This window comes from Rhopilema esculentum, chromosome 14 (assembly GCF_057945365.1).
Source record: "Rhopilema esculentum isolate cy_ngs chromosome 14, ASM5794536v1, whole genome shotgun sequence".
NCBI lineage: Eukaryota > Metazoa > Cnidaria > Scyphozoa > Rhizostomeae > Rhizostomatidae > Rhopilema > Rhopilema esculentum.
In genome coordinates, this window is record NC_142828.1 from 4833460 (window position 1) to 4846816 (window position 13357).

The following is a 13357-nucleotide window of genomic DNA, read 5'->3' on the forward strand; positions in this document are numbered from 1 at the left end:
TTGTAGCCAAGAACTATTGTTTTAAATACGAGGATGAAATTCAGAAACAAAGCAAAACGGTGACGAGAATAAAATGTTTAACTTTTCCAAAATAAATTAAATTAAATGAATACTAATATTTCGCCCCGGCATACAGGGCTTCATCAGAGTAAAATGACGATAAACAACTATTGTTTTGCTGTTATTGTTAAACTGTATAGAATCTTTGTTTTAGATAGTGTACAGCATTAGTATGAATAGATTTAAATAGTGTTAATAGAATCAATGCCTAAAAAATTGAAAATTACAATGAAAAAATGAAAAAAATGAGCACCAATTAATAATTGGTTTGGACTGAGCGTATTTTAGGCTGTGCTTTCATTAATGGGTGTGGCTCAAAAAAGTTTATCTGTCACACCCTGAACTGGGCCCTTTTGGTTTGCTAGCCATCCTGCAATTATGATGCCAGACCGCTTCTGGGTATAAGATCTTACGTTTTGTATGGTATGATAACACTGTATCTATAAACAATATTTGCTTATAGATAAAAGCTTGTAATGTTCTTTTTGAAGTAAACCTTGACTTCCTTTTACATCCAGGAGCAGCAGCGACAAGAAAGCGATTGTGTGTTTTGGAATGTGACGTAAGGAATTTCTTTTTTCCACTTTTTCTTATTTTCTTTTCTTCTTTCTGCTTCTCTTTTCTTCCTTTTCTTCACTTTTTTGGGAAAAAGGTTAGCTGATTTAAGTTTTTAAGCTTTTAATCTAAGGTATGAAAGAATTTATGTTCTCAGTACCGGTATTTATCAGGAATAGCAAATTAGGGGTTAGATAGAAGAGTTAAAGAGGGCTCTTTGTTAAGGTGGAGCGTTGACAAAGCTTACAAGCCATAGCAACTAGACTGGTTTTGGTATTATTCATCTGGGCTCAAGCCTACGCTCACCAGATCCTATCATTGTTCCATTAATACTTTGACTGTGACTTCTAGCTTTCTCAACCCCTTTGCTTGAAGAATGTCTTTCTTACTGTCCGAACTGCATTTTCATTGCTTTTAAGAGATCGTGGTCTTATTTCAGAGCTCATGTCTCTGATTTTTTAACAACTCTTTGAAACTCAAACCACGATGCACATATTATGAAGGAACTGCATTATCGTTAGGCAACCTATTGCCATTGGGCAAAACTTCAAGGAAAATATTGTGCTGCAGCTTTCCGGGCCCTTTGGCTTTATTTCCCAAATAAATAGTCTTACTCTTTTACAATAATGTATATGATGATCTCATTTCATTCATCCCAACAGGCTGAATACTTGGTCAAAAGAAGGTTGTTTCAAAGTAGCAAGCAACATCAACGAGACGACTTGCCATTGCTACCACCTTACTACATTTGCCTCCTTAATGCAGGTTATCCCCGACGAAAAGAAACCAGTAAGTACGAGTTCGCTTTTACCACTCTCAAATGTTCAGTTGAAATCCAGACTTCTAGAACAAGAGTAGCCAAAAACGATAAAAACATCTGATTAACTTTTTCTAATCACAAAATATTTTCAGCATTTTTTAAGCATGGTATGCATGATTCTTTGATTGGTTCCATATAGGCTCTTGATTTGAGCTTTACGACTTTAAGGTCAACTCAGGTTTGAGGACATGATTTTTTGCAATTTTCAGATTTAAGTTTGTTTGTCATAAAGGCAGAGTTGATTGTTATTGAGTGTCAGCAGTTGCATTTGTGAGATTCGTGGTGACCTATGGTTTTTCGGAGACTTAAATCTTACTCAAATTTCTGCAAATTTAGACAAGATCTCACGTTTAAGCGATATATTTATATTCGATATGTCTTGCTTCTTTTTCTAGGGTTCTCTAATTGTAATGTTTTTTAATCATAGATCAGTCAGAGTGAGCTGTTTACGATCAACGTCATAACATATGTATGTTTCGCATTGTCATACGTTGGCATTTTCATCACTATTTCTTCCTTCTTACTATCCAGGTGAGGCATTGTTTATAATATTATATTCATTAAACGGTTTCTCTTTGCATTGTTGGTAAATTACTTTAGTTTCTTCTTGGTTTTCTTTCTATCGATTCTGTTCGAATTAAGCGTACTTCGAGTTCGAATTATTCAAAATTTCTCCTATACATAAAGAAAAACAAAGTCAAGGTAAACATAAAAAATATTCAAGATAGTGGGAGCTCGACATAGGCAGTTCCCGATATATCAAGGTCCGACTGAACCATTTTTCAATCTTAAGACAGTACATCAATTTTTCAATCTTTGAGTGTGCCTTTAGTTTGTTATGTATAAGCAATTTTTATGCCAGAACATATATTGAAGCACCCTGATAATGCACCCTGAACTAAAAGCTCTGGCGTTTGTTCCCCAGGTTTCAATGTAAAGCAAGAAATATAGGATTGCTTAATTGTAACCATGATTCCTAAGAGGAAACCCTGAAAAATAAATAGTTTTAACAGCACATTTCCAAAATCTTGATTTTAATGTATTTAGTTGTACTCATACTTTGATAAAAGCTGACATCTTATGTCTAGGTCTGTATAAAAGTTCAGAAAGTTTCTACGACATTCTAGTAAACCAAATTTTTTTTGCAGAACTTTGACTAGGCCGAACAACTTCGTACACTTCAATCTTTGCCTTGCAATTTTATTTGCACAAACTGCATTTCTTTCTGCAATCAAATCTACTCAAAACAAGGTATAAAACGTTTCTTACTTCCTTACGTTTTTTTTCAAATGAAATTTCAATTCAATCATGAGCCTGAAGCTTTGCATATAAATAATTGGTTGGCGAAAAGTATAGAAAATAGAGTTTTATTTCCTTGTTGTTCCTTCATTTTAATTTTACATTTTTACGAACGGGATGTGCACATTGCAGTTATTCTTTTGCCAGTTTTTCTCATTTTATTCTCAGTGTTTTTCTGCGTTTCTCTCAATTCATATTTTTTCATTCACTTATATTTAAAATTATTTTTCTTTTGCCTTCTCGTGCTGTTTCTTTCAATTCTCCTTATTCTAAGTGTTTGTTATCTCATAGCCTGTTCTGTCTCATAGCCTCTCTTGACATCTCATAGCCTTTTCTGTCTACTTTGAATAACTCATTCTCGAATTGAAATCATTCTAATTGTCTCTTAATTAAATTTACCATGCTGTGTCGTACATTTGTCGTTGTCGTTACATTTAAACTTTCATTTTTTGTTTTTTCCTCTTTCCTCGTCGCTGGATTCTACTTCCCTCATAATAAAATCAGTTATATTCGTTTTGCTTGCATGCAAGGTTTTACAATCTTATTTTGTATTCAATTCAAATTTTAATCAAAACAACTGTCTGCAATCTGTTTCCTTTGGTTGGCTCCAACTATCCTCCTACAACTGATGTCTCCTCCTGCAAGTCTTCCATGATATCTTCCCAATTTTTCTATATTTCCTCTTCAATCTACCTACCTCCTCTTGCTGCATCGTCACCAATCATCTTCTTTTAGTCTTGCATTGATAAAATCTCCCGAATCCCAAGCACATGTTCCCAAATTAACAACTAAACATGTAATGTTTCCGAATCTTAGGCCGTTTGCAAGTTTGTTGCCGTTTTGCTGCACTATCTCTACTTAGCTGTTGGTTGCTGGATGTTTGTGGAGGGCTTCTTCATTCTCCGTATGACCAAGAGGGTTTTTAACACCAGCCGGAACCTCCTTTTGTATTGCTGTATTGGATGGGGTGAGTAGGTTATAATTTGCTATACGATTGTTGAATTTATAAATTGACATTCATACCAAAAGTATAAATTTATCTTTTAGCTTATAAGATTTAGTTTCACTCAAAAAGTCAGAAAAGAGAAGTGTTATTTTAAAGAGATTACTAATGAATTTCTAGTGTTAAGATGAAAGTGTGAAAATCACTGTTTACGCGTCTGTCATAAAGTGTTCGATGCCGTACAGGGAGTGCTGTGCACACTTTTGGTGTATAGAACAGGACCATTTTTAGCTGCCGTTCAGTGCTTCATGCTTAATGCGATCATCAGACAATATATGAAGTTAGATGTGGCAAGATGTTGAATTTATTTGTTAAAGAACAATTTTCAATGACAATCTCACTTTCCAGTTTTGTAGTTTGGTTTAGCTTTAGCAAGAGTTGACAGATCTTGCCATAGTCAAGCAAATGGTTTCATACTCTTGTCCAGTGTTAAGTATTATTAAGCATGTATTTTAGTTCATTGGTCAATTGACTGTTGTTTAGAGAAGATCATTTTTGCTAAAATATATTTCAATGCCAGATGGCATTTGAGCATTTTAAGACTAAAAATGATTGGAGAAACTAAATTTGTCAGTTTTTTCTAACTGTAAAACCCTACCATGGACTTTGCTGCAAGTTTTCGATAACATTTCCTTTGGAAACAGCTGTCTATTGCAAACTGTCGCAAAAGGTTCAATTGTCAGTAATCATAATCTTGCTGTTAATACATTTAATGCAGGTAAAAAGACATTTCTTTCAAAGTGATCTTGTCATTTTAAGGCGCTATTGATCTCGTCGATTCGTCAATTTACGGGACTTGAAAAAATGTCGTTTCGGGGTAGCTTTTAACCCTTTTTTGATCATCATCGTCCTTAAAAGATTATTCTGTCACGGTCAAACTAATTCTTCTTATCCCGTGATGGGGTTTAACGTTCTTAATGGTTGGGTCATGTTTCACGGGAAAAAGTGGGGTGTAATCTAAAAAACGTTTGCCGATATCCGAGAGAGTGACAATGGTATAATTAGCATAATTGCGCAATTATCATATGAAACCGCATTGCTAGTCATCTGGATCTGACAGACTGCCCTCACATGTATTCAATCCGTTAATGCTATATCAATAGGTTTTATGCAGTACATCCACGATTCAGTTTGTAAAGCAATGGTCCTGTTGGCTTTCTAATTATATTAGAACACAAATGCATTCAGTATTAGATACTAGCAATGCCAATATTCAGTAATGGTGCATGAAAGGGTCTGGAAAATGCCTTAATACGTCAAGAATTGGCATTTTTCATACACACCTCTCTTTCATCCATGCTGAATTATACTTATCGCTATGAATCAGAGTCAAGAACTGCCTAGCCTGCGGGCAAACTTTACTTTCCGTTGCGAAGGAGAGCCAGGACGGAACTTGTAAAGTCTGCGAATTAGCGCCCGTTATTGAGTTCTGAGAGCTAAAGCTCTCCTGCGAAAAAAGTGGAATTACTTGACATACGCGTTAGATTTTTCTTCATATACAAAACTGGTACCTGCTTATTCGTTACGTCTTAAAATGTATCTTCTTTATATGCTTGCTTGACCATTCCATTCAAATTTCTTTTAAAACTGGTAGCTTTGTCATACAGAGTTTATATATAGCTGTTGTTTCCTTGCTTTTTCACAATTTTGCAAGACAGTAGAAAGTTTTACAACCTATTAACGGGATCAGGCTGGAAAATACTAAGAAAAAATTCAAACTACGTTAAGACAAATCTTCTCCGCGCAATCTTGAAAGATAGCTGTTCACATTTACCTTATCAGGGAAAAAGGAGAGAAATGGCTAGATTTTTCTTCCTCGATTTTTTACCTGATTAGTAATTCCCCAAGATTTTTTACACCCTCTTTTTTCCTTTCGAATGAATAAAATATTGTCTTTATAGCTGGTTCTTATGTTATAAAGAAATGCTGTTAATCTGAGTAACCGAATTTAAAACATATTACATACTTGAAATTTTTATAGAGGATTAGTTACTTATTCGAAAATTTAGTCGTAGAAAAGTAGTCGAATTTTTGCTCGATCCATTTTTCCCCGACTTTCTTTATCCCGATTTTCTTTTCTCCGACAGCGTATTCTCCTATCGTAGATTTATTTTGTGCTTCGAATGCAAAATTTTCTACTGATGCCCTGTTGCTTTTTAGGAATTCCTGCATTCATTGTTGGGTGCATTTTTGCAGCACTTAACGAGCATTATGGGTACGAGGAAGCGTGAGTATTACCTTGAAGTTCTCATTTTCTTCTTATTTTCATTTCAATTTCATTTTAATTTCTTTTAAAAATTATAATGCAGACTAAAAAGTTTCTGAATAACACATGTTTTCTTATTTTCCTGTTTAAAATTAAATTTACGCTAACTGATAGACTATTAGTAACAAAATATCTATTACTATGCTAATCAAAAGCTAGTTTTATTATTGTACTTATTTGCACGAGGTAATAATGTTTATAAAATTAAACTGAATGATATAAGGTATGCTTCATACCCGAGAAAAGAAATCGAGAAAGCAATAGCTGGAAAATCTAAGCACATATTACCTTAGACATCCAATCTTATGGTAATTTTATGTGCACATCTTGGGATCAAGGGACAGAAGTGAACCTATGAGCGAACCTGGTTTAATTACAAGAACTTAATTGTTACCTCTGGTTACTGTCTACAAGGCACGCTGTTGCCTAACTCTTCTAAGATTTTCAGTATTGTTTCCTAGAATTTTTTGCATCACTATTTCTCAATAAACCATTTATGTAACATCATTTTTGCAAATTTTCGACGATTGTAGAAAATTCAGAAACGATTTCGACGGACTCTGTGCATTAGCTTCCCTAAAATTTCCCTAAAAAAGTTCATGCAATATGCTCTTCTGCAAGTTACAGAAGACGAAATAGAAATGTTTAAGCATGCAATTGCCTCTAGTTCATATGGTATAATTTAGTCAATGTAAGGGATTTTGCCTTTACACTGCAATGAAGTATATATACAGGTGGTGACACGACGATGTTATCGAATGTCATTCGAAACCTTTCTCACTAAAATATATAGCACAGCTTTATAGCAAGGTGTTTTGCATACTAGTTAGGAGTTACATCTATTTGTTATGGAAAACTAATCTCTTTTCAATCAAGATATTTTCTAAAAGTTGCAAGCCGAAACCTAAGGAAGTAAAATGACACAAAATTCGCGTCAACAATTGCTCTGGATATTCCTACAAGCCCTAACAGGTTTATAAGAACAAATGGATACTTGCTTCCCACTATGGCTTAAGATCTGCTATAAAGAGCCCTAGATTGATAATGATAAACCTAGAGCTCATCAGCAGATTGAGTGTTTGATCAGATATTTAATCTGTGGTATTTTTCATGTGATTTGTAGCTTTAAACAATAGATCGATTGACTGGTGTATTTCCCCGAAATTAATTTCTTGATGGTTTAAAATATTTGATTGACATCCCGTGTCATGTTGAAATGGGACTAGAAATCTGATGCTTCTAAATGTTTTCCGATATTCCGCATAACCTTAACAAATTTGAGAAAAGTCTGTCGCTCTATCGAATCTTTTCAAAACTTTTCTTCGACAGAAGATCAGAAGATGTTACACCGTCTTAAAATGAAATTAGCACGATTGTTTCCACTAAGCAGAGCCAGAATATTGAAATCCAAATTTTTAGAGATTTTGTTTCTAGAAATAATAGGATCGATTATCAAAGAATGTTTATAATAATTTCATAGTATTGTCAAACCAGTCTTCAGTATTAGATGGCTGTTAGAAACAAAGACGAAACGAAATGAATATTTTGAGTCTATTTATACCCTTTTAGATGTTGGCTGACAAGAGAAAGTGGTGTCATTTGGGCTTTTGCTGGACCAATGATTTTAATAGTCACTGTAAGTTCAATAACCTTTAATTTAGGTAGATGTGAATTTTTTCAAAGGAATCAAATCAATTATAATGAGAATTTGTTCGAAATTTTCGGTACATGAGTTATATATTTTTGATCTATCTCAAAAAAATTTATTTTCACGTATCGTTAGATGTCCTAGTGCTTCGTTTCATTTTAATCTTATAATAGCAAAGATTAAGAATTTAGAATTAATATTTGTATGAATGTTTGATTGTTTGAATATTACATATTTACATTTTCAATTAATTACCTATTTTATAAGGGTTTTACATATTTGACACAAAATGAGAGCCAGCAGCGGCAACGATACTTGAGAAAAGTATACTGGCAATACTAATTTTTGCTACTGGTAAATCCAATTATTTAAAGTACTCGAAAACTTTATAGAATTTCAGTCTAAATTCGAAGCAATAAAGAAAGGAAAAATATGTTGTTTCTAAATCACTGCGATAAGTGAATGATTTTTATTCATTAGAAATCCTTATTCGGGGAATCACAAATCAGTTTTCTAACTAAGAAGAACGCGAGTGTGGTAATCTGGCAGTTTGAAAGTTCTCATTGAAATTTTGCAATTGTTGCTAATTTTTACAAAATATCAGCTGCGGCTCATACAAAAATCTGGGTCCTCTTGTTGATCTCATGAGTCAAAAATTCTACAAAAAAAACTATGAAGTGCTCTATAAAACGGAATTATTGCTACTCAGGTGTAAGACTGTGAAAATTCGTTCGTGTAGAATAAAATTTGTTCCATAACAAACAAGCTTCGAATAAAATAATGGCTTTTTTAGAAGATGCAATATTGATGCAAATTTCGAAACATAGGCCTCGTGAAATGCAAGAACATTAATGCTTTATCTACAAACCGGGGCACAAGCTGGGTACAAGCCTAGAGAAGAACGCATAAACACGGGATTGGGTCGCATGCATGATCAGCATGACCTTTCTTATTCTCCCCATCCAAGTATTTGGACCAACACTGGAGTGGAGGAGACTTGAAGTGGGTGCAAAATATCAACACTCTCTGTCCCGGACTCTTCTCATCTCTATTAAGGAGGCCCCTCTTTCAGCTTCTGGGTTAATTTTTCAATGACTTTGCTGTTATCAGTTATTAAGTGAATGACTCTTAAAAAAGCAAAAATTTTAGAGCTTTACGAAAAATTCCACAAAATTTCAAAATGGGTTTAAGTGTTGGGGTTTTGGATGAGTAAAAGGTGAACTAGCTATGAATTGGCTATTTTTCTTGTCTTACATTTTGTGTATTAAAGCTGCATGGTTCTCTTTTCAGTTCAATGTCATCGTCCTCGTGGTGGCAGTCAAAGCCACTTTAAACATAAGAATGAATAGATCGAAGTCGGATAGAGAGAAAATTGGGTAAGTGCCTTAATGACCGCAATATACAGTCTAGCGCATGGGCTGCTCCACACTCAGTTGGCACTTATATGGTCCTCTATCACTCTCCCTTGTAGTTATTTTACTGTGAAATTTCAACATCTATTTATTTTACATCATATATTTATCAAGCTTATTGATAAATACATCAACATTTTATTTACCTTCACATCACCATTATGAATCCATGCTCCTTTTTGGTCCTATCTTGGCCTTTGTAACCCTTCTTCCCTGCACTTTGATGCACTGTGCTCTTCCTTTCCATTTTGACTGATAGGCATTCCCTTTCGTTTTTCCCCGCATTTGCAATTAAATTTCTCTCAGTCATTCAGCACCCAACTCTTTCCGATAATTTCCTCTCCATTACTATGGTCTTCCATGATATTTGTTTTCTCCAGCCTTTTCAACTTCCAGTACCCTTCAATTTCTCCATTTTCTCTATTCAAATTGCTTCTACTCTATTCAAGTTGCTTCTACTCATTGCTTTCACTTTTTAATCTTCCATTCTCTTCTACGATCTTCCTTTGCTTTCTCTACTCATTTATACCCCATTATCAAGTACTCATAATCGAATTTCGCTCCTTACATTTACACTTGTGAGGATAACCAAAGGCAAAAACTACTCATAATCTGTTCTCTTTTAGGGTTGGCATCAAAGCAGTCGCCATTTTGCTGCCTTTGCTTGGGTTGACGTGGGTTTTTGGTTTGCTTGCCATAGGTACTGCCGCCACGGCAATGCAAGTATTGTTCGCGATATCTAACGGCCTGCAGGTTGGTGGAGCTTTGTTTCATAGCTTCGTTCAAACAGAGTATAGCCATGTTTTACTTCATTTGTTCCTGGCCCATTCTTAACTTTGATTATTAAATATCTTTTGCAATTATTAGATATTAGAAATTTTTATTTTTCCTGTGTAATTTTTCACATTTATATTTGTAATGGGCAATAATCTTACAATTTTTAAAATGGTTTTAGTTAAAATTGAACACGTTTATTCAAAAAAGGAAAGCCTGTTTGCTCAATGTTGACTTAGGTCAATTGACAGTTTTATTATTGTTTTTTCTACAATGATGTTTTCAAAATGATGTCCTAAAAGAATCACTATTTGCTTTAATTTTTAGTTACGACCGAATAATAATTCTTTAACTAAATAAACATGGTCTTGTTTTAAAGTGACTTTTTTAAAACCTGTGATATTTATAGTGCAGCTTGTACGAAATTTTCAATTACGATTCCTTTTTTGGTGGTCTTGAAGAAAATTCTTATGGCAAGCCATGACCCAGAATAATTGATTTCGATTGTTGATGAAATCATGTTTTAAAGACTTGTATTTACAAAATATGTTTCAAAGACAATTTTTTATGGTATGTTTTGTTGAAAATCTTATATTTCGTAGTCATTATCAAATATTTGATGGCTCGGTCAAAATACTTCACAAGCAGCTTTTTGTCTGCTTTAAAAAGTTCCTCCTATTCAACATATTAGTCTCGCTTTCACGCCAGTTTGGTATTTTATATTCTCAAATTTTTCCCCTAAGGGCTTCTTCATTTTCATTTTCCACTGTGCAAGAAATCCAGAGGTAATAGCTTTTTGGATTCATTTATTGACTGCCAGCTAAAGATATATTTGAATATGGTAGACAGATCTTAAAATATTGTTTTATTCTTTCTTTTATGCCCTTGATTTATAATGAATTTGCTGTATGTTTGAATTGTAATCTCAAAATTTTTACAAAACAACAAAATACCTAACTAGCCCAGTGAACCACCAGAAGGAAGACACAATGAATTAAAGTGTACATTAATTTTATATTTTCTCATTAGATGTTTAATTCAAGAACTGACTAGAATCTAATATTCAATAACTAATAACGACTTTTAATTACTAATAACCGGCAAGTTTATAATATCGCTTAGACCAAATACTAAAAATAGAATGTTCAAAATACCGAGAAAGTATTTGCAAAATTTTAGTGAACACTTGAAACTCCTTTAAAGGTAATGCAACTATATTCTAATTTGATAAGGGGCATGCATATTTAGGTTGACTGGCTTTTCAACTGGCAAATATTAAGGAAATATATTTGTATTCCATTGCAGTTTAAAAATAGGAGTTTTTTCACACGGAACACAGTCAGCAGTGGGTCTGGAAAGGTATTAAATGAAAAGTCATTATGCGTTTTCTTTTAACCAGTTACCTTTAACAGTATTTTGCTTTTACAATTACCTTATGTTGGATGTTTGTAACAGCATATCAGAAACCGTTCTAAATAGCCATGCCATTGAAAAAGGAAGATGCTAAGCTAGTTCTTATTTCAGAAAGTTTGAATATTTCCAAACGTGTAGGGCAGCTTGTCCAATTCTAAATACTCAACACTAACCAACTTTGCTGTTTGGAGCATGGTGCAAACAGCAACATACTAACTTTGGAGCACATACTAACTTTGCTATTTTTCCTTAATTTTTCAAGTTTGTATATTGTTCTCTCTTTTTTAATGCAAGTATGTACTCTGATTTCTCGAATCCACGATTTTCCCAACTTCTTTGTTAGGCCTTGTCTTTTCAAGCTGTTTCTGACTAGAAATTTTGGAAAGTATGTCATAAAATACGTTTGTAACATATATTGACAAGGCAAAACCAGCATTGAAATTTTCTAATCTATTGCTTTGCTCCTCTTCTATGAAATCGCTATTTTTTGCAGAATAGAGTAGCAGCATCCAGGTCGACAACCAGAGCTGCAAGCGATAAAAAGGGCATTTCATCCTGAACTGAGGAAACTCGATCCAATATCGTTCGTGACATATTAATTAATTTACTGTTTTATGTTTGACATACGAAACATTGATATACGATTCAAATAATTCAAATAATTCATAACCTAGCATAATTGAATATAATCAGAATATTTCATTTAACATTCATTTTTTTTTATTTTTCTGAAACGAAGTAAGATATTTCTTTGTATTGTGAAGCTTTGTAATTAACCAGGAACTCCGATGTAGTCAGGTTGGCTCATGCGTTTTTTCAAAGTTCCTAAAAATGATTTTGGCATTAAAGCTACTTTAATGCAAATGGTTTTTGAGGACATAATTTTTTTCAATGGCAATTCCTTATTTGCGAAAATTTGATATTTTCCGTTTGTCACCTAACAATAAACAGATGCAATTTTTGTTCAGAAGCTTTTCATCAAATGCTATAAAATGGCAAAACATTTTCTTTAATACTGCTTATCATATCATAAAATGACCATGTGTAAGTAAAAATCGTTAGTTTAAAGTGTTGGCCGAAATCTCCGCAATCGAGTTGGTATTTTACTCAACCAAGGCTATTTAAGACGCTTGCATACCCTTTGAAATGCTAAGATTTATTTGCATTGATTCTGCGTAAATTTCTGAAATCTAATTCATAAATTCAATTGCAATCTTTCTCTTCTAAGTGCCTTGCCCCTCCAGGATGTTGGTAATCAAGGTTTTCATCGCTCTCTATCTCTTGACAGTATCAATATTGCTCTTCTGCCAGTATTGTGGTCTATGCTCTTCTACTAGATACTTCTAGTCTCGTTATGTACTTCTGCCTTTGTCTCCCTCTACTTCTTCTACCCTCTATTTTTCCTTTTAGCATTAAATTTTTCGTTCCTTCAGATCTAATCGAATGTCCCATCTGTCGTTTCCTAATAACTTTTAACAGGCTTCTTTCTACGTCTGCTCTACTTAAAACTTCTACATTACTAACCCTGTTTGAAGAACCACATCTCCATTCCTGAAGAACCACTTTTTCATTGATTTAATACCTTCTTTCATGCTTTCACTAATTGTAGTATCAAAGCTTGAAGCAAGTTGGTTTGTGTGTTGTTGCCTTGAGTAAGGTAATTAATTTTACTTCTTTTTTAAAAGCTGCATTATCAAAATCCTAAATAGTCAGTACTCGGCACAAAGCCTGACCTTGAACGCCAGGTTTTACAACTTCATTTGTTGTTGTAGATCCATTTTCTTTACCAGCAGTTTGTCTTCCCTCATAGATTTTGTAATTATCAACATTCAATGTATTGTATATTCAGTAACAGCAAGATAGAAAAGAACTTAATTCTTTATTTTATCTTGGTAACAGCTGTAACATTTTTAATATCCGGTTGTGATGCCCATATTCAATTTGATTCTTCAAATAACCTCAATCGTATATAAACACTATAGCGTGATTTTTTCAATATTTCTTATTTGAATAATGTTTGACTCAGCCACTCTGATTGTTTTTGAAACGTTAACCGAATTATACTTCTCTAGTAGTAGAATTCAGCAGGCATTTGAAACTTTTAACA

At 33.7% G+C, this 13357-nt stretch overlaps 1 protein-coding gene across 7 annotated transcripts in view; it reads left to right on the forward strand.

Annotated features, from left to right (window-relative positions):
* LOC135696217 (uncharacterized) overlaps nucleotides 1-13185 on the forward strand; it is a 38697-nt gene extending 25512 nt beyond the window's left edge. For all 7 annotated transcript variants that reach the window (XM_089112332.1, XM_065215526.2, XM_089112329.1 and 4 more), the window contains 12 exons: nucleotides 579-622; nucleotides 1278-1404; nucleotides 1863-1966; nucleotides 2584-2686; nucleotides 3551-3701; nucleotides 5898-5964; nucleotides 7573-7639; nucleotides 8942-9027; nucleotides 9690-9816; nucleotides 10581-10622; nucleotides 11143-11196; nucleotides 11744-13185. In XM_089112332.1, coding sequence (XP_088968458.1) covers nucleotides 579-622; nucleotides 1278-1404; nucleotides 1863-1966; nucleotides 2584-2686; nucleotides 3551-3701; nucleotides 5898-5964; nucleotides 7573-7639; nucleotides 8942-9027; nucleotides 9690-9816; nucleotides 10581-10622; nucleotides 11143-11196; nucleotides 11744-11809 — 1038 coding nt within the window. In that variant the 3' untranslated portion in view covers nucleotides 11810-13185. The remainder of the gene's footprint in view (nucleotides 1-578; nucleotides 623-1277; nucleotides 1405-1862; nucleotides 1967-2583; nucleotides 2687-3550; nucleotides 3702-5897; nucleotides 5965-7572; nucleotides 7640-8941; nucleotides 9028-9689; nucleotides 9817-10580; nucleotides 10623-11142; nucleotides 11197-11743) is intronic.
* The last annotated feature ends 172 nt before the right edge of the window (nucleotides 13186-13357 follow it).